Source organism: Manis pentadactyla, chromosome 1 (assembly GCF_030020395.1).
Source record: "Manis pentadactyla isolate mManPen7 chromosome 1, mManPen7.hap1, whole genome shotgun sequence".
Classification (NCBI taxonomy): Eukaryota; Metazoa; Chordata; class Mammalia; order Pholidota; family Manidae; genus Manis; species Manis pentadactyla.
In genome coordinates, this window is record NC_080019.1 from 155,525,717 (window position 1) to 155,546,351 (window position 20,635).

Consider the following 20,635-nt stretch of genomic DNA (forward strand, 5'->3'; position numbering starts at 1 on the left):
AGGGCAGTGCTCGTTTTCCTCAATAACTGCATGTAGTCCTGCTCAGCAAGCAGCACTGGAGTGTTCATTTACTTAGCTAACTCACTAGAAATCCCTTGAAATAAGTCATATGTTCAAAGGTGGAATCTTCTAAGATTTTAGTAATTTAGGGTTTTGAACCTTATGAATGTCAGGCACCAGGCCAAGACCTAGCAGTTGGGGAGATGGATAAATTATTGCAAACAATCTCCTCACACCCCAAAATCAAACAGCAATAAAATTAAACAAAAAGCTCAGTCTGTTGAGCATGGATATATAAATGAGTATTTGCACATCTGCCATTTGCTTAGACTATATTATAAGAAAGAATTAAGTTAGGCTTGAATTTTTTTCCCTTTTCCATTGTTCTTTGGGTCATTTTTAAAATTACAAGTGTCCACACACCTTGAACAAGCAAACAGTAACAACATTTAGTGAGGAAGGAAAATAAAACTATTCAGCATTGAATGGAAAAGGCATTAGCATTGTTCTAAATATTTTACACACTGAGAATCAGGCGTCAAACTGCTTCCTTTCCCCAGCCTTGTCAAAATTCTGTCTATTGGTAGCTTCATTTCATGGTGGTGGTTACCATTCCAAATTCACCTAGGCCTATACCAACTTTATCTTACTTCATCATCTTTTAGTCACTCTAATCTGAATAGTGAGAACTTTAATGTTCCTTGCAGAAAGTACTTCTGTGATACTTCACTTTGTTGTGAATAGACAGAGCAGTTACAGAAGATAACACCAGTTACCAGTGATTGTAAATTCTGCTCATGGGTTGGCTTCCTTCCTAGTGGAAATAATTTGGGATGATGTAGCAGTGCAGTGAATCTTGAGTCAACTGCTTTCTTTTCTTAAATAGAGGAAATGAATATTGCACATAACTATTTAATATGCTTTTTAAAGGAATGAAATATTTCTTACTTTCAGAAGTTACTTAATTTGTGCCCTCATTAATGAGAAGAGAGAGATCTGTTAGATCCGGGAGTGAAGGTATTTTATGTAAGGTGGGGACATGACCTCCTTATTGTTTGGGTTAACTGTAATTTATTACTGCCCTGTTTCTCCTATCCTAGCCACCATGAAAAAGATAGAATTTATCATGAAGTTTTTCTCAGCTAGTGAAAAATTTGGTCCTCCAGTAAAGGTAGTTGAGAACATAAGCATTCTTATTTTTATTTTCCATTTTTTGGCCATCATCATGCTTTTTACATTATGCTGTTTCCTTCTGCGTTGTGGTAAACTCCAGTGCCCCTTAGCTTTTTCCCTTTTAAAGTGCACCACCCAAACATTGTTTGTTTAACACAATGCAGAGGAAACTTACTTGTGTGAGACACTTAGTTATGTATTCTGACTTACTGTATCTTAGATCCCTGGAGGCACATTAATGTGGCAGCATTTTAAATAACCTTACTAGAACTCTATTAACAGCAAACAAAAGAATCTTGAAGATTGACAGGTGACTGTTCTGGACATTTTTGGCTATTTTGAAATGTGACTTTAGAAAGAAATAAAGTTTTATACTTTAAAGGATGTTTTAGGTTATGCTTCTTTACTGTTGAATTTTAGAGCTAACTTTCTGAAAATAAGATGTACCATTTTACTTTAACATATTAATAAGAATGATAATTATCAATGAGAACTCAGTTGGGGTAAAGGTTAAAAAAAATCAGAAATTTGCAGTTTTAAAATTGCAAAGCTGATTATAATAAAAAAATAAAATTGTTCCATCTAATAAGTGTCACTTCTGATTGTTATTGTATTTAACTGTTTCATTAAAGCAGAATTTCACAATATCGTAGATGAGAATGCTCTTGACACTTGAGTGGTTTAATTAGACACTCATGATTACTGAGCTAGATTGTGTGTTCAGACAGAAGTACATCTGTGATTTCCAAAAAGGGAGAAATAATTGTGGTTTTGACTCTCTAAGATGAGGTCTTTTGAGTTAGAACTTGACTATTAAAAGATTTTCGTAAGGAAGAATATAGGAAATGATCCTTAGTTGCAATGGGGGAAACATTTACAAAGCTTATGAAGGCCAGGAGTGAGGAGTAGAGATAACACAGTTACTAGTATGACTGAAGGTTGTGGGGAGTTGGTATAGATCACTAGGTTCATGCTTATTGTAGAAAGTCAAACAAATATAAATCTGACTTGTGTGGGAGTCTTGAGTGTCATGAAGAAAGTGGTGTTTTAACAAGCCCAGCTGTATTAAGAGTAGCTAGTGCTTGACAGGTGGTTTAGGCCCATAACTGAAGCTTTGACCTGGATGAATGGCTTTGACTGTGGAAATAGGTAAGAGATGTGCAATAGACAAGTGAAATTTTAAAAGGAGGGCTTGACAGGACATGACAGGACATGCTGATGGCGGATATGTGATGGAAAGTAGACTCAAACTTCCTATGCCTTTCTTCAAATCAGCTTGTATTAAAGAAAATAAATAGAATACCACAAGTAGGAAAACAGATTTCCTTTACCCTCACCTTTAATTGTCAATGTAAATTAGATAACACTGAGGGAATAGGGCCTCTCTGTTATTTATTTTTTATGTCTCCCATGAGATCAGCTTTTATTTCATTCCCTTCCTCCTTATGGCTTTGTAATGCCTCTGAGAAGGAAGGTTTACAGACTTGTAGCACTTGAAGAGTTTGGTAACTTTGAGCATTGCTCCACGGAACAAGACTTTTGAAAACAAAGCAGAAAGAATTGGGGTAATACTTTTCTAATTAATAATATAACTTTCACGTTATCAGTGTAAGTCCTTCAAAAAAATTTTATTTTGAAAAAACTGATAAGGAGAAATAGTATTTCCTTTATGTTGTTGTGTGAAGAAATTAAACCGAGCAATGACAGTAATTGTAACTGCATGCCCAGGGTATTAATAATACTGGACTGTGTGTAAATGATTTAAAGGCCAAACTTTTTTTTTTTCCAGGATTGCAGCATTCCAGAGATAGAACTTTGCCCACAGTCTGACCCAACATGTTGTCCTATCTACATACATCGCGCAGTCCCCAATTTGGAAGAGCTGAATATCCCCAAATCTGTGTCCTTCACTGTGAACTCCGGCATGTATGTATCAGTTTGTCTTTATTACAGTGATTGGTGGCCACCCCAGTTAACTTTTTATTTCATATTTCAACAGGTAACATATACATTTCTAAACTTAATTGCATTTGTATCCCTGGATACCCAACAAACACTATTGCAGGCATTAAAACATTCATTCTTTGGATCTAATTAAGTCTCTCATGTATGACTCACAGGAGCAGGTATAGATTGTCAGACATGGTCCTTAATGAATGCATCCATCCTCTTTACATCCACCAAATTTTGGGACTGAGTAATAAAAACATGTCTCTGCCTTAAAATTCTGGAGCCTAAACTGTTTCTAAGAGGGTCTCTATACTAATAGTTATTGAATGCCTCCACAGTCACATTTTTGCTTATTACTCCTCTATTCCTGCAAGGCTGGTAGAGCTATTCTCACGAATAAATGAGGAAATTAAGTGATTTGTCCCAGACTACCAGATGGTAAGCATGGACTTGATGCCAGGCCTTTCTGATTCCAGAGGTATCTCAGAACTATGGGTCTCAGTTCAGTCTTAATTCAGTCCCAGACTGACTTGAATCACACATTCTGTGATGCCTGGTTTGGCAGCTAACAGAACTGATACTGATTCCAAGTATATAGGTCAAAGATGTAAAATACCTGATGGAATCCCTACCTCTGATCTTCCCAGATTAAAAAAGAATGGAATATAGTGGAATGGTTGTGGTTTTTCAATTGTGTTCTGCTTGAATTTGAATTAAATGTGTCATACTTCTTAAATATTGAAAAATTCTAACAAGAAATGCCTAGTGCTTAGAAAACATGTAATAGACTTATTATAGGATATATAGAGTTTGAATGTAAGTACTTAAGAACACATTAATTCTTGTTATATGTGATCTGGCAAAGTCATTCTGAATGTGCTTTACTAGCACAATTATGTGGTGGAGGTTTTGGGTTTTTGTGTTTTGTTTTTTGATAGTCCTTTTTACTTTCAAATCATACAGAACTTGACTAAAATATTTCTGTTACATTTTAACCAATTATTCATTTCTTATTTAGTTGGCTTGCCTACCCAGGTATTAATTTTAAGGGACAAGCTACAGTTTTAGAGGAAGACCATGGGCTCTTTGAGATTTCTGCAGCAGAAATGAAGTCATTGCATCCACTTCAGATGGTAAGCAAATTTAAAAAGAAATTTTCACAAGTACCTGTGAATCCAAAATTAAATAGCTGTGATGATTGCTCATGCATATGAATCCTGAGAAATGAATATGTCTACTACTGAATCAGCAAACGGTACATTGTTCTTCTGTTTTTTTTTTTTCACATTATAGAGAATATCTGTGAAAACGTTTTAACGTTTTCTACAGGACAAATGTCTGAATTTATGCTGTTCATCACAATATATGCAGTGTCCTTATAGTTTTCTTCTGTGAAAGTTTTGAATAAAGTTCTGTTTTTTTAATAAGAAAATTACTTGTAAATTATACTCTTCATTGCAGTAATGAATGATAAGCTCAGCTTTAATAATACTCAATAGTTTTGTCAGTGGTTGCTTTCATAAAGATAAGTACCTGAAATATATTCATTTATTTTTGTTGCGAACATTTTTATTTCAAGGCAAATCAATTAAATATTGCCAATGTAACCTTATTTGGTTGTTCTGTACCTTTAAAAAAATAAAAGCCAGGAAAAACTAAAAAATTTTAAGAACTATCACAGTGTGGATAGCATTTAAAACAGGAAATTATAGAATTAGTTTTTGTGAGAAAGGATTACTTTTTATGTTCTACAATCTTGAGGTCACAAAGCCATTAAGTATGATAAAAAGTGTTGATAGAACTTAGAAAGGAAACTTAGAAAGCCCAAAAAATTGGAGAAAATAAATTTAGTATTAACAGGTTTAGACATCTCTGCCAAATAAGATTTAAAAAATCTGGCAACTCCAGTCTTCTTTTTGGGACCCTGCAATGGGATTAAGTCTTTTAATTGGTCACATGTGCTCAGGGACTAAAGTTCAGTTTCCTTTTGTAGTGGTTTTAATGTGGGAAGTATATTCTTAAGATTTCTTGCCTCATCTACTTTGACACAGAGTAGTCTAACTTGGTTTTGACTACTGTGGAGTTCTGTACTTAAAATTTAAAACATTTTATCCCAACTTAAACCTGACTGGTGTGTAATCTTCATCAACTGAATTATTTGGATAACTTATATATGGCAGTTACTTTCAAATATTTTAAATATTTATCTAAAATTAAAATTTCTTGTCATCTTAAGGGTGGACTAAAAGTGGAAATGCCTATGAACTTAAAGGTAAGGCTTGAACACACTTTTATAGCAGACTAAGAAGTTGAGTATTAATCTTTAAATATTTGAACTATTAAAAACCAGTTACCTGAACATATACTAATAACACCTGGTTGATGGGTGGTGGTGATGGGATGTGACTGCACAGGTGATTTCTGAGGCCTTGCCTGTGACTGGGCAGTGGAGTCATTACTGATGGCCCAGTCAAACCCAGTAGGCACCTACTGCAGGGAGGAAAGGTGACAGGTTTGATTTTTGTTTGAGGAACTCTGAGGTAACAGCTAGACATTCAGGTGGAGAAATCTAGCAGGCTGTCTACTGGGGAGTGATGCTCAGAAAGGAGACCAAAGGTGATCAGAAGGAAGGGTTGGTGGCCCCTGTCAGATGGAAGTCAGTTTGTAAGGATGAGTGTGTGGAAGGAACCATAGAGGCACTGGAAACTGGGGTGGTAGTGGTGCTAGGTTTAAGCACATTTTGGGAAAGGAAAGGAAATGGAATTATAAAGCGTGTGTAAAAAGAAATAGGAAGAAAACTAGTGAAGTGAGCAGAGATGCACACAGGCCTCTCTTAATTTAGGTCATAGCACCTCCTGAAGCAGGTGTGCAAACAGAGATTCATTCGTTTGTCATGTGTCCTCCAAAACAAGCCAGTATTCCTCTCTGCCTGGGCTTCCTCACTTACGGAACTGACTGCCATTCTTTCAATCCCATAGATGGAGTCTTCTAAAATTTAGTGTCTAATACACCTTGGCTTTATGTTGGAATTATACATATCTGAGTTTAAAAAAACAGAAGAGTTGTTTTATGCCTGGGTTCCACTCACAGAGATACTGTTTTGGTCTGGGGTATGGTCCGAGTTTGCAAAGCTTCCCAGGTGATTGTAACATGCAGCCAAGGGTTTGAATCAGTGACCTAATGGACTCAGCATTAGCTGGGACGCCCACTGAGTGACTGCTCCCTCAGCCTCATCATCCGCTGAGTCAGAACTTCAGGTTCTGCGAGCTGGGTCTTCCTTGGACATTTGCAGGACAGGTTGTAGAGGTAGATTATGGAATGGGTATCACAATCACACTATTACAGTTGTTAAATATTAGTTTTGGCTTACTCATCAAAGAATTACAGCTTTTTACTTAATTTGAATGTGCATAACTCATGTAGCATGTATTAAACCCAAATAAAATGTCATCACTTCAAGTACAGCATCTGGAAAATTTAATATGTAGAAAACAGTAGGAACAGTAGCACATACTTTTTTCAGTTTGTATAATATTACCAATTTTTTAAAATAAGGAAGCTATATCTTGTTGGTTCAGCATGTTTAAACAGGGGGTCTTATTCACCAAGGTCATAGGTTGCCAGTTATGCACAAATTATGCCATTAGCCACAAATAGTGCAAGGGGATAGTGTGGATAGATCAGTGTTATTATCACTGTTACCATGTCCACACACTAAGGGACTGTACTTGGGAAGGAAAGAGGTTCAAAATGGTAGAAGAGAAATACTTGTACCAAGCCAACTTTGAAATAAATGAAATTCTAGTAATTTGTTGCCCACTGTACTTAACTCCCTCCCCATTTGAATCAATTTTTGTTATCCAATAAAAAATACAATTTTTTCAATCATTTCTTATTTTGGGGAAGTTGTATATTTAAATTCAGGAATTTATATGTCTATTTCTTATCAATGAACAGTCACTACCATAGAACCAGTTAATGTCATAAGAAACAATATGTATTTTCTCAAATCAATAGATAATTTATCATTATGCCCTGGAACCTCAAGAGAGTTTTTATTTCTGTAGGGAAAATTCAATAAATATAAGGCAAATCTGTATTAAATCCTGAACAGAGGGCTAAACTTAGAAAGATAATTCAAGAACCAACTATAAGACATTTTACCCTATGAGATGGTTCTAGAATTTGGGTAATCAGAACAATGTAATCATACTTGAGTATCTTAATGAGAGAAATGTGTTATTAATTAAAATATTTTACCTTTTTGATGATACATTCCTTGTGAATACCAGTGTGCTATATTGTAAGTATATATTAATTTAAAAAATGGACAGTGGTCCCTGTTCATATGGTAGGTAGTCAGTCTTTTTAGTGTGACTTTAGTAAATATGTATCTGTTCTGAAACATGGGCATTATAAGTAATTTTCTTTTATATTTTTCAGGTTATTATTTTTGAAAAACCACACTTCTGTGGACAGGCCAAAGACTTCAGTGAACATATAGATTCTGTCCCTAATTTTTTAAAAAATGATGGTGATTTTCATGGAATTGGATCAATTCGTGTTATCGGTGGAGTGTGAGTGTTATATATTCCACTTTGAATTTAGTAATCTATTTTTGAAAATCACAAAAAATTGTGCTAAGCAGAGTTTAAACAAATCTGCCTTAATCTGAAAAATATACATCCCTTCTGTATTTTGGGAAATAAAAAGCAGTTTTCAATGGCTTTCTGTGAGCTCTTGTTGATATTGGATTTTGAGATAGATTAAGTGTAGAAAATAGTTTCTAAAACTTCAAAACTTAGTATTTCTAAATATAATATAGAAGATAAGAATGGCAGGATAAAATTATTTTTTTACTATTATTTTTTTAATTATCTCATTTACCAGATGATGAACATGAATGAGAGCCCCAGTTTTTATCCTATATTCTGCTGATCTTAGTTGACTTTGTGTGCCGAGGATCTTGGCAGTGAGTTCTCCCTCTTTAAAGAGGTAGTTTGGGTGGTGTGTTTCCAGAGTCAAGGGTTTTTGACACTGGTTACTCTTGAGCCCTGTACTGTTTCTGAGGAAGCCCCCATAGGACCTCTAAGTATAAATTCAAGCGTAACTAACCATCATTGCAAGTATTCCAGTCTTAATTAGCAGTTAGTTGGACAGGAGCCCCAAGAAAATCTGTGATTGGACTAGAATGTATCTTTGTATTTGTATTCCCGTAGGTAAAATCATAGAGGAGAAGCTTTCCTCATAGCCTGTTGCCATTGTCAGCCCAGTGCTAGAACCCCTCCAGAAACATTCTGTTGTTCTCTCTGTTGGGTTTTCTGGAATGTTGATTCATTTTAATTTAAGCATTGCTATCTCATTAGTTGAGGTAACATCATATAACTTGTTCATGTTAATCTAGCAAAAGATACCACTAGAATATGTTATTCATAGAAGCTAAATGAGATATCTAAGATCACTCAAAGATCTCCATTTAGAGACTTAGACTTTGTATCTTTTGGTACTAAATCAAGTGGTGGGTGGACATACTAGCCCAAATGGAAATATAAGAGGATACATAATGTTCGATATGTTGGTCATATCCTCAGTTGGTCTGCATATTGGTAATCATTTAACTGCTTCTCCTTGTATTAGTGTATTTAAAATGTATTAGTGGCTTGAAGAACAAATATGTTTTGGATAAACAATTCTTGGGTTTATTTGCAGAGTTCTCTATGATCCTGCTATAAAATATTCTTGCCTTTTATTCCATTTGGGATCTGAATGTTTTTCCCATTAAATAGATTGCAATTTGCATTGTTTTTTTCTAAGTTTTTTTGCAATCATTTTATAAAAATCTCAAGGTAATATGGCTTGTAATGCAATATACTTTTAATTTTTTATGACAACTGCAAGAAAAAAATGCTCCTTATCTAAAGATAAACAGCTGATGATTTTATTATTTTTTCACTATTTTTATCATTATTCACTTCTATTAACTGTTTAACTTTATCTGTGGGTAGTAGAGACTCTTCCTCATCTCCCATCTTGAGAAATCTAGGGATGTTTCTCAATTTTTCTCAGATAACACCTATTTTTAAATACCTCAGATGGATGTGTATGTGTGTATATGTGTGTGTGTGTGTGTGTGTGTGTGTGTGTGTGTAAAATCTTAGCAAAACTTAATCTATTAACAAAAGCGCAGAAGGTTTTTTAACTGTAATTATATAATAACTTACTGATTTGTCCTTCAATATTAGGATCTTTTGTACCTTTTATTCTTTCACTCAGATATATTGAAAGCATGTTTTGAGTAACCACATTTATATAAAAGAAAACTTAGAATTTGAAAGTTTTCTTGTGTATTTATTTTTACATAATAGCTTAAGGATAAAACAGAGATAGTTTCTATACTATAATGTATGAACTCTGCTAATTTCAGCTCATGTGGACACCCCCCCACTTCACCTGCCCTGAGCACACCTGCACACAGAGAGCAGGAGGGAGTCGTGATTACTTAGCAACTTCTGTTATTATGTACCCTATGAAAACAATTATTTGGAATATTTTTTGAATCTTCCTAAAACAATGGTAGTCAGCCCCACCTAACTTATGTCATTACGCTCCAGAATTAAAAAGTCTCCAACCCAGTACCCTACAGTAGTCATCCTAGGTATCTGCCCCCTTGGGCGGGGTCCCACTCCAATCACAACTGAAGGCAGATTTAAGCAGGTCAACATGTATTGTGAGCCATCTATGCCCACACTGCATTGGCTGCTATGGATTACTCCAGAAAAGGTAAGTTTCCTGGAGGAGCTTTAATGACTAATGGTGTATATCAGTGTTCTGTACTGATAGTTTTAGATTAGAAATCAAGAAACCTGTGTCCCTGGAAAGTACTCTGCTACAGGGCTTCCTGTTTCTGTTATCACCACTGATAAAATGGTGGGAGCAACATTTCCCACCATACATATATACAGAAATCTTTGTATATATCTAGGCCACCCAAGCTAATACCAGCCCAGTCACATTTCCTAGTTCCTCTTTGCTAAACCCACATGTATTTTAAATCTGAAGCCTGGTGAGAGGTTCCTTTGATTTAAACCCTAGATAAATATTTAATATAGTCATCATTCTGTGATTCCAGAAGGGCTTAATCAGGAAAATGAGGATTATCATTGAATCTCAGTGTGGGTTTGTATCTTTTCTTCTTTTTGTGCTTTCCATTGTTTCTTACTTGGCAAACTACTTTTTGGCTGAGTTGAGATGTGGTGTCAGGTCATTCTGTAAACAGTTAATGAGCTTTGTGCTGTTGCAATTCCATGGTTAACGTTTTGTTGGGAAAAAGCTTCCAAGCTTTAAGAATTACTGATCTATGAAGTGTACAACATTTGTCTGTCTTCATAAACAGTAGTGAAACAGATGCATTGCCTTTTAAAATATAATGTGCAACTAGGTGCTTCATCGTGTATTTCTCCTGCTTTCTTGATACAGTTTTATCAGTAGCTCAGTCCGATATCCTCTGTTTTTCTAGATGGGTTGCCTATGAAAAAGAACATTTTAAAGGCCAGCAATTCTTGCTTGAAGAAGGAAATTTTGAAGACAGTAATGCCTGTAGGGCATTAAGTGGCCCCATCTTGTCTTTCCGGTACTTACAAGCTGTGAGTTAAATTCCTTAATCTTAATTTTCTGTCTCATCTTTCCATGAAAACTGCACATGAGCTCTGCTAGCTCATATTATAGAATGTTTCTAATACCTGAGAGCATCACACTGACTGCTTATGTAACTTGCCTGCTTAATTTTTTTAACTGCCGTGATTATTGTGAGTGCTTATGTTTACTTTTCAACCATTGATCCCATAATCATTTTTGAGCACCTGCTTTGTTAGATGTATTGCATCAGGTGCTAGAGATACAGTGGTCAGAGACTCCGTCCTTGTACTCAGAGAACAGACAGTCTGGTAGGGAAAGTAGCACTTACATAAATGTTCAATACTGTTTGACCAAGATTGGATTAAGCACAAAGTATCATCATAGCCAGAGAAAGGTCAATTACTCCCACATGGAAGTAGGGAGGAAAAGATAACAGCTGAATTGAAATTGCAAGTAGAAGAATTAGCCAAGTGGAGAAATTGCAGGACTGGTGAAGGGAAATGTAGATGCTGTTTTAGCAAGAGATTAACATATAAAAAGGCAAGCAGTGGAGCTAGTGGTTACAGGTGGAATTTGGCAGTGACATGAGACATTTTGGATTGTTATGGCTTGGGGGTGGAGGGTGCTGGGGACATCTGTGGATTGAGGCCAGGGATACTGCCAAACTCCTAAAATGCTTAGAATTGTGGGCCCCAAATGTTGGTAGTGCTAAGGCTGAGAAACCCTCATGTAAGTGAGGTTTGGAGTCATAATGGTGTGTTTGGAGTCACAGTTAAATCAGGACATTAGGGAGAACTTTAGGAAGATGAGTCCAGAGCTAGATAATTAAGGACCTTATAGGCCACACTGAAGAGTTCAGTTTTTCTTTGACTTGACAATGATGGTCAAGTAGCAACCATGATTATATTAGCAGTTTAGACAGATCTTGGTGATTGTATCAAGAAGTGGCATGGAGTGAAGGAGTTAAGTCTTGCAGGCAAAACGTCTAAACTGTTAGAGGATTCCAGGCGGAACCTGATGAAGGCACAGAGAAGAGGAGATAGTTGTTAGAAAGTTCTGTAGGGTACCAGGGCTTATCAAGTATTGCTCATTTTTCTAACCAGCTCTGGAGACCTTTTAATGTGTTCAGAGGGGCATGTTTTCTTATGATACAGGAATTAACCACTGCAATCTCTTTGCAAAATAATCTTCATCCATATAAATTCTGAACTGCGTGGCTTGGTTTCTAAAGCCCTCTTGGAAGGAATTGATAATGAAGTGAAGAGTAATTTTGGGCCCACGTAAATGGGATGAGCATGGGGGCCATGTGCTCTGGCCCTTTAGCTTCCTGCCTGTTGGGACCAGCAGCAGCTCTGTTGCAACCCCTCACCTTGTTGGGCAGGAGGAGCCAGAATGGAAGATGCACAGGGAACACGGGAGCATTTATTTATCTTTTGTCTCATGAATGATCTTTGTTAGTTAGAAAGTGAGTTGGAAACCAGCTTCACCTGAAAGGAATATAGGACAGTCCACTGAAGATTGGGCAGTGAGTTTGCTTGAGGAGTGGGTAGATAAGTCTGAAGGTATTTAGTTCAAAATTCTAAAATACAAGGTGCCACTCCTTATTTGGGCACTGGAAGACCCAACAAAACAAGATAGAGCCTTCATTTTTCTTAGGTCTTGTGATCACATGCATTGAAGAAACTATGGGTCATAATTCAAAGTGTCTTCTTTAAATTAAAAAACTTTTTCCCTCCTTTGAATTAAAAGAGAATTGAGTGCCAGCATTGCTGATCCTAGAAATGTTTAGCAATGAATGTGATGATGTCTTCTAAAGATGACTGTGACTAAAACAAGTGAACAAAAAACAAACCCCAAGTCACTAGTTGAAAAAGCTATAAATACTGTAACTATACAGCTATTAGATACTTGATTTAGACAGTCTGTCATAATATGCACTGGAAAAAATGGCAGAACTTGGCATGTTAATTACTGCTGCATGTGAAAGTTTTGAGTATATGTGGTTTTATATAAATACATAAAAATGCCCTTCAAACAAATCTTCTGTTCTCTTTAAATTAGGTTTTTTAAAAATTAAGAGTAGTTGTTAACTTATAAAGATGTTATCATAATCCTTATTATAATAATCCTAACATTTGTCAAGTACTTATTAATAGCTTTACATATGTACTTGTAGTTAATCTTCACAAAGACAATGAAATAGAGACTCCTGTGATTACCATCTTATAAACATGAAACTGAGGGTCTAAGAGGTTGGGGTATTATGCCTCTGTTTAGAGTTCTGATCTGAAAAGAAGTCTGTCTTACTCCAGATCCCCTGTAATCTTATCTGCTTTACTTTGCTACGGAATGATTGGACTAAAAAAGTCTCTTAACAGTGGAAAACTGGATCTCATTCAACCAGAGGCTTATTAACATTTCATTTGTAGCTATTAATATGTGGTCACTTTGCAGACCAATACCCATATATAATAAATCACTATTTAGATGATTTTCAAACAATTTATAATTTAAATTTATATTCCAAAATATATCCAGGTGAAATATTTTATGTTCTTCAGACATAGCATATAATTGACATAGGATATAATTGTTTTAAACCATTTTATTGAGGTATAACTGACTTATATAAAAATCTATATATATTTAATGTATACAACTTGATGAGTTTGGGGATAAGTATACACCCGTGAAGCCATCACCACCATCAAGGCAACAGACACATCATCTCCTCCCAAAGTTTTCTCTTGCCACCATTATTATTAATTTTTTTGTGATAAGACATAACATAAAACCTACCCCTTTAAAATTTTTAAGTATTGTTAGACATAGGATTTAAAGCTCTTGTGGTCATCACAGCCTGGGCAGGTTAGCAGGTGGAGCTGAATGGAGATACCTTTTCCCCATGTGGACTCTCAGATGCCTCTAACCTGAAAAAGAGTAAAACACTCCATTTAATATCTAACTTCTAACTTGACGTAATATAAAAATAAACAAGAGGACAGGAGAACTGCACAGTGCAATGTGAGTTTCTGATGTCTTGGCTCCAGTATGTGAAACACTCTGGATCCGCTAAGGTCAAATCCTGGACATGTTCCCTAGGGATATTGCAATCTGTGTCACAGGATGATTTAGAGATGACAACCAGAAATGTGTTCCTAATTCCACATGAGTCAGGCAAAAATATATTGACTTGACCTTGAGTATTTTTAAAAAGGAGAAAAACCATAAGGAATTAGTATTTAGACTCCAGGGATTAAAGAAGCAATTCTTTTTCCTTGGCTTCCTTGATAAAATTTTCTTGGTATGTTTGTTTCTCCTCAGTTTTATACTGCTTAACTTTTGGATTTGCTTCATTGTGATTTGCAGACTTGGGGCCTCTTTTTAGGTTCCTGAAAGCAGGTGGTGTGCCACAGAGGCCACTGCTCCTCCATTAAGGGATCTTGCGGATCTCTGCGGGTGACTCGTATCATGTTGCTCACCAGGAAGTTGTAGCACGAGAGCCTAGGGCCTCATCAGCTGAGGGATTTTATGGAATTTAAAAACAAATTACTGATCCTGAAGACTTATCTTTGGTCCTGAAGCACTCATTAGTTTTCTCAAACAGTGGGGAGCACTGTACCTGAGACTGCATTAAACTATCCAGATATTTCATTGAATTTGGTGCTTTAAAAAATATGAATGGAGTACAGATTGAAGGTCATTACCTCATTATTCATTATTCTCAAGCAACAGCTCCACTCAAAATCTATGTGACTTTGAAAGTTATTTAATTGTGCCTAGTAAAGTGGGGAGACAGTAACCAAGTAACTCTGGGTGCCTATTGTGATCACCTCCTGAACACTGCAGTAAGCAGTTTTGGTTTTTTTTCATATTTTATACCACACTTTGTACATGTAACTCCTGGGGATTTAGCCATAGAGTTAGAACTCTGTTCAGCAGGGACACTGTATTGATGACAACTAGTCAAGTTGATCATATACATATTTAGTAGATTTGAAAAATGCAGAGAGAGTCAAAACCAGGACAGTGGCTCACAAAGGTACTTGGATAAAGATGGAAGGCAATAGCTGTAAGGCCAGAAAAGCCATGAACAAACAGAAGCCGAAGGTGGAAAGAGGAGAGCAGTGCCACTCTGAGAGTCCTGTGGCCCTTGGCCGGGCCTCTGGGAGCAGTAGAGTAGGAAGGACACAGATTCAAGCCATCTGAGTGCACCGCCAGCACATGGACCTGGTACAGGGTCCTGGGACAGTGAATTCCTGCTTCTCTGCTCAGCTCTGAGCTGCATCATTGCCAAGAAGCCTGTACCTCCATCCTGCGTCCTGGTTCACCCTCCTCACTGCTGCTGCTCTCCCACAATACATGCAATGTGATCTGTACAAGTCGTTGCTTAAGTAAAGTACATCACATCATGGCACAAGTTCTTTCTTAATGAAAGAGCACAAACACAGCACACATGCACATACCTGCATCTATCTTTTCACATCTTTGTCTCATTTTACTCCATCTTAACACCATGGCCCATGATGTTTCAGTTTATCCCTGCGCCCTGTTCCTACAACCCTGACATGGAGTAGAAAACCCTAATAGGTGTAGGAGAAGAAGAAGTAAAAGCAAAAATGGAGCATTCCAGAGTCAGTGGAGTCAGGGAGGAGAGACATTCCCATTATGGCTGGGCCTGACATGATTGGTGGCTCTTGATTCTGGTTCCTGACCAGGACCCAGAATGGGCCCCCTTTAGCATTATCATCACATCGTAGCCTCACAACCACCTTGAGCTGCTTACACACTTTCAGATTGTAAGAAACAGAGGCATGTCCAGGCCCCTGAGTCATGTTAGTTTATGCTCTCGCTATAACCATGTTTATTGATACTGGCACCTATGCTATAAACGTTGTATTTCAGTTGGGATGCTTGTCCTGGGGACTAAAAGGCAAATCACTTGTAAGCTATTAAAGCCTTGAGTATATTATAGAGAGAGAGATATATATACACACCAGATTTATATCTGGAAAATGGCAGATCTATACATATCTACATCCAGATAAGATGTAGATACATATGTGTGTGTGTGTATACAGGCATACCTTGTTCTATTTTACTTCACAGGTACATGTTTTTTTAATAAGATAAGGGTTTATGGCAGCCCTGCATTGAACAAGTCTGTCTGCACCATTTTTCCAACAGCATCTGCTCACTTTGTGTCTCTGTCACATTTGATAATTCTCCTAATTCAAAATTTTCATTATTTGTTATGGCGATCTGTGCCCAGTGATATTTGATGTTACTGTTATAACTGTTTTGGAGTGCCATAAACCACACCCATGTCACATGGGAAACTTAATCGATAAATGTTGTATGTGTTCTAACTGCTCCACCAACCAGCCATTCTCGTCTCTGATTCCCTGAGATACAACAATACTGAAACTAGGCCAACTAATAACCCTACAATGGCCTCTACATGTTCCAGTGAGAGGAAGAGCTGCACATCTCACTTTAAATCAAAAGCCAGAAACGATGAAGCTTAGTGAGAAAGGGATGTTGAAAGCTAGGCCTCTTGTGCCAAACAGCCAAGTTATGAATGTGAAGGAGTATTTCTTGAAGGAAGTAAATAGTGTACTATCCAGTGGACACAGGAATGATAAAAAAAAAAAAGAAAGAAAAGTAAGTAAACAGCCTAATCGCTGATACGGGGAAAGTTTCAGTGATCTGGAAAGAAGATCAAACAAGCCACAACATTCCCTTAAGCCAGAGCCTAATCCAGACCAAAGCCCTAACTCTCTTCAATTGTATAAAGAGGTGAGGAAGCTGCAGACGGAGGGATGGTAAGAGTGATGAAGGAAAAAGTCCACCCAGCTCCCATTTTTTTAAGAGCCATGAGTAAGTAATGAAGGTGACAGGTATCTTCAGCTTCCAAAGGTTTACTCTCAAGGGAGAAATGAAAACACAATTATTGGTTAGTAATTATTTTATACTAGAAATTTTCAGTAAAAAGGCTTCATCTTTTATCCCAAAGTCTCAAATTTGATCAAGCTTTGTCAGCAGTTTTTCAGTCCTTTAAAGTTGACAGGTAATAAGTGCAAGAGAATTTTTAAAAAATACATTTTCTTTCTCTACTTACACTGTTTTTGGATAGTATTTTGCTTTTTCATATAAAATGAATACTTATCCTAAAAATCCTCTGTGCTTAGAATTTATTTATAGTACATTAAAAAGGGAAAAAAATTGTTAAGAAGTTAATAACATTTCCATAGGACTAAGACTTGATTTACAAACAGTAAAGTTGTAGGCAGAGAAGAGGAAGTTTTGGTTCTTATTTTTTAAACAAATGTATTCTATACTTTCCAATTTAAAAAATATACCTATTAAAAAGATTTTGGGGAGAAAATAGTATGAAATTGACCCCTTCCCTGGACATAAAGGTAACCACTCTTGGCATTTTTTCTTTTCTTCTAGTGTTCTTAATTGAAAAGTTAGGTTCCTTTTGTGTGCTTGTAATTTACCAAGTTTATAAGTTTGAGTTTTTGTCTTGCTCTTTCATCCTTACCTTTATGTCTGACAGTGTTTAAGAGTTTAAGGTAGCTAAATAGACTGATGTGGACTCAAATTCAGTCTCCTCCCCTGAGTTAGCTGTGTTACCCTCAAGCCCATCACTCAGTCTGCACAGCTGTGAGACCAGAGGGACAGTAAGCCAGCCTTGTGCATTGGCCCTTCTGGGGGCAACATGCACTGAGCTCCTAACCAGCAATAGGTAGAGAATATGTTTTAACTATCAGCTTGTTAAAAACACCTCTTATTTATATGTATTCCATCATGTGGCAGATGCATAAAGATTTGTTTATACATCTTTTGGACATTTACACTGTTCACAGCTCTTCACTATTGTAAATAATGTATCTTTGCATATAAATTGTCCGTCATTTAGTTTAGATTTGGGAAATTTTCTTAGCCAAGAAGGGAAATTCAGGTTTAATGTAGACAATATAATATCAGCCTTTTTAATAGATTTCTAAATTATTTTCTAAAATAGCTATCCAATTTGTATTTCCTTCCATCAGCAGTGTTCCCTGACAAAACAGGATTTTTAGGTCCTTAATTTAATAAAGAGTAAAATTGTATCTCATAGCTTTAATTTGAATTTCTTTAATTTACTAGTGAAACATTAGATATTTGCTTATTTGTTTTTAATGTTAATCTTCTTTGTGAATTGTCTTGCTGATTTATCAATTTGGGTCTTAGTATTTTTCTGATATTTTTGTTTTAATGTTGTTTGACTATAAATACTTCCAAAAATTCTTCTCATTTTGATTTTTCATAATTTTTTGGTCAAACAAATTTTATTTTTTTTCTGTTACATGTAAGCTCATAAAATGCCTACATCACATTATAGATTTACTTTTTGTTTCATGTGGTGTTCACTTTTCAGGCCAAAGGGAGACTCTTTAGTTTCCTTTACAATAAGTGTTACAATTAATAGCCTTTAAGCCCCAGCATTTTACCAACTGTTGACTAACTTCTGTGTATATAATACAGTTTACCTGATTAAAGTAAATTCAGGCTTACTTTTTAATTTAAACTATTTAGGAGTAGTAACTATTGAAACTGTTTCCAGTGCCATTTAAAATTCTTTCTGGAGTTACTTACGTGACAGTTATCCCACAAGTATATGAAAATTTTGCTGATTTCCAGCAATCCATAAAATACTTATGTTTCCTAAATGTTCCTCTTCCTCTTTTTAGAATTTTATAGAATCTTCTATCACACTTTTTGAATCTGACCTAGAAAGTGGGAAGTTTATTGACATTACAAATCAGGAAATTTCTGACTTAGAAGAAACCAGCTTTGGCATTGAAACAAGATCCATCCATGTTAAAAGTGGCATGTAAGTTCTCTCCTACTCTGAGAACTTTGATTCTTTGGTGTTTAAAGATTATTGGTTCTTAACAATTCTTGGTTAAGATTTTTGCTCAATTCTGCATCACCTCTGTTTTTCCTTTTTTTCCTTACTAGATGGGTTGCTTACCAGCAGAAGTTCTTCTGTGGAGAACAATACATTTTAGAGAAAGGGAAATACAAATGCTTTTTTGACTGGGGAGGATCAGATAATATAATCATGTCAATACGACCTATCCAACTGGTGAGTTAAGTATGAACATGACCGATGCCAGTGGCATGTAGTGCCATACAGTTGAATCTATGGAACAGGCTTTTAAAAAGTGAAACTGTTCAATTATGTTAAGTATGTACATATAAAGAAAATGAAACATGAATTTCTGTAGACTCTATAGAGAGCTGGATGGTATTAGCACATTGATGGGATGGTACTGTAATTCTGTCCATTCCTTCAGCAGTATTTAGTGCCTCTGATTATAGCAGATACTACTGATCACTGGATATGAAAGACAAATAACACTGCTCTGATGGATTTCAACCTCTTAGAGGAGAAACGCCTATGGACAGTCAACCGCAACATGATTAGCGAGAAAGTACAGTGGGTAGGCAGTTGCCCGGGAGCTGGTGAAGGAGCACTCAGAGCCTGGGGAGTTAGGGACCATGCACTCTGTAATCAGAGGATGGACTGAGTGATATCTAAAGAGATAAAAGCAATTTTGCCCGGTCAGGAAGTGGGGCAGAAAGGCAGTCTGCAAAGAGGGAATAATCTTGTATGCAAAGTCATGAAGTTATGAAAGAGTGGGGGACCAGAGTGGCTATAACAAACACTGGGGAATATTAAAGGCAACCATGAGATAGTGGTGGGAAAGGGAATGGCAGGAAGCTCTCAGAGTCTTTCTAGTGGCATTGGGGCACATTTTTCTTCCAACTTCAGTATTACTTAAATTAGTAATGCCAAAATTATTATAAGATAAATCAGTATGTTATTTGAGGGACATAACCAGTTCAAGGAATCTAGAAAATTGCTCAGACTTTTTCCCCACCATTTTTCATTGGATATTTTCAAAACTTTCAAAAAGACAATTAAGATTATCTGATTATAATTATTTTTAATGTTTTAATGTATGTTTCAGGAACCACTTGGGATAAATGAGCCTCCACATTTGGTATGTTTAAAAATATTCTTAACTTATAGTTGCTAAATTGCCTGCTAAAAGCATTATTCCCTTGAATCTCAAGTCTTTGGCTTCCCCTCAGATACCTTTCATGTGTACATGTGGCACGGCCATTTGTGTTGTACTTGGTATCTATGAGAAGAGCACCCACCCATCTGGATTTGTCACAGTTCCTTGTTTTCTCCTTGACAGAGCTTCAGCTCTGACAACCATAGGGTCATTTTGAACCTTTGTCACACTTTCTTTCCTATTGCCTGGCCATTCTTCAGAGTCACGTTCTTACTCAGCACAGTATATTATGCTGTCTTTGGAGGATCAGACCTTCCATGGAGAAATGGCTGTCTTTGCATGCAGCTTATGTAGATGTACTTCTAATGCCTAAATCAAGTATTTCTTTGAAATGCTAGTAGAACTACAACCCTACTTCTTTGTTTCTGGTGTGTTAATAGTTTGAAGGGCTGGGCAGTACTCTGGAGCCTAATGTTTGTTTATTATTCATTGTGGGCTGGGTTGTGTTTATTTAGTGCTTCTAATGCCTCTGCAAGATCAAGGTTAATCCCATTTATTAATGAGAAAACCAGGATTTAGAATTTAAGTGCATGTCATGTCACACAGCCATAAATGTCAAAACAGTCATTTCTTAGTATCTAACTCCAGTTAACCACATTTTCAGGAGTTTACATCAAAGGTACCATATGAACAGTACAACCATAGAAGGAAAAGGGGATGAGGGACATTGCTTCCTTCCTATCTCATTTGAAATAACAGATTTGGAAAAGTTATGTCAAAAAAGCCTAATACAGTGATTA

The 20,635-nt window shown here is 36.3% G+C and overlaps 1 protein-coding gene across 4 annotated transcripts in view; it reads left to right on the plus strand.

The window, feature by feature from the left end:
- Positions 1 to 20,635, plus strand: part of CRYBG3 (crystallin beta-gamma domain containing 3) — a 111,078-nt gene that overhangs the window by 48,957 nt on the left and 41,486 nt on the right. For 3 of the 4 annotated variants that reach the window (XM_036916564.2, XM_036916566.2, XM_057501978.1), the window contains exons 8-15: positions 2,963 to 3,099; positions 4,142 to 4,256; positions 5,360 to 5,395; positions 7,567 to 7,700; positions 10,640 to 10,766; positions 18,498 to 18,640; positions 18,769 to 18,895; positions 19,785 to 19,817. In XM_036916564.2, the coding sequence (XP_036772459.2) occupies positions 2,963 to 3,099; positions 4,142 to 4,256; positions 5,360 to 5,395; positions 7,567 to 7,700; positions 10,640 to 10,766; positions 18,498 to 18,640; positions 18,769 to 18,895; positions 19,785 to 19,817 (852 nt within the window). The remainder of the gene's footprint in view (positions 1 to 2,962; positions 3,100 to 4,141; positions 4,257 to 5,359; positions 5,396 to 7,566; positions 7,701 to 10,639; positions 10,767 to 18,497; positions 18,641 to 18,768; positions 18,896 to 19,784; positions 19,818 to 20,635) is intronic. The other variant, XM_036916565.2, reaches the window with a different exon arrangement.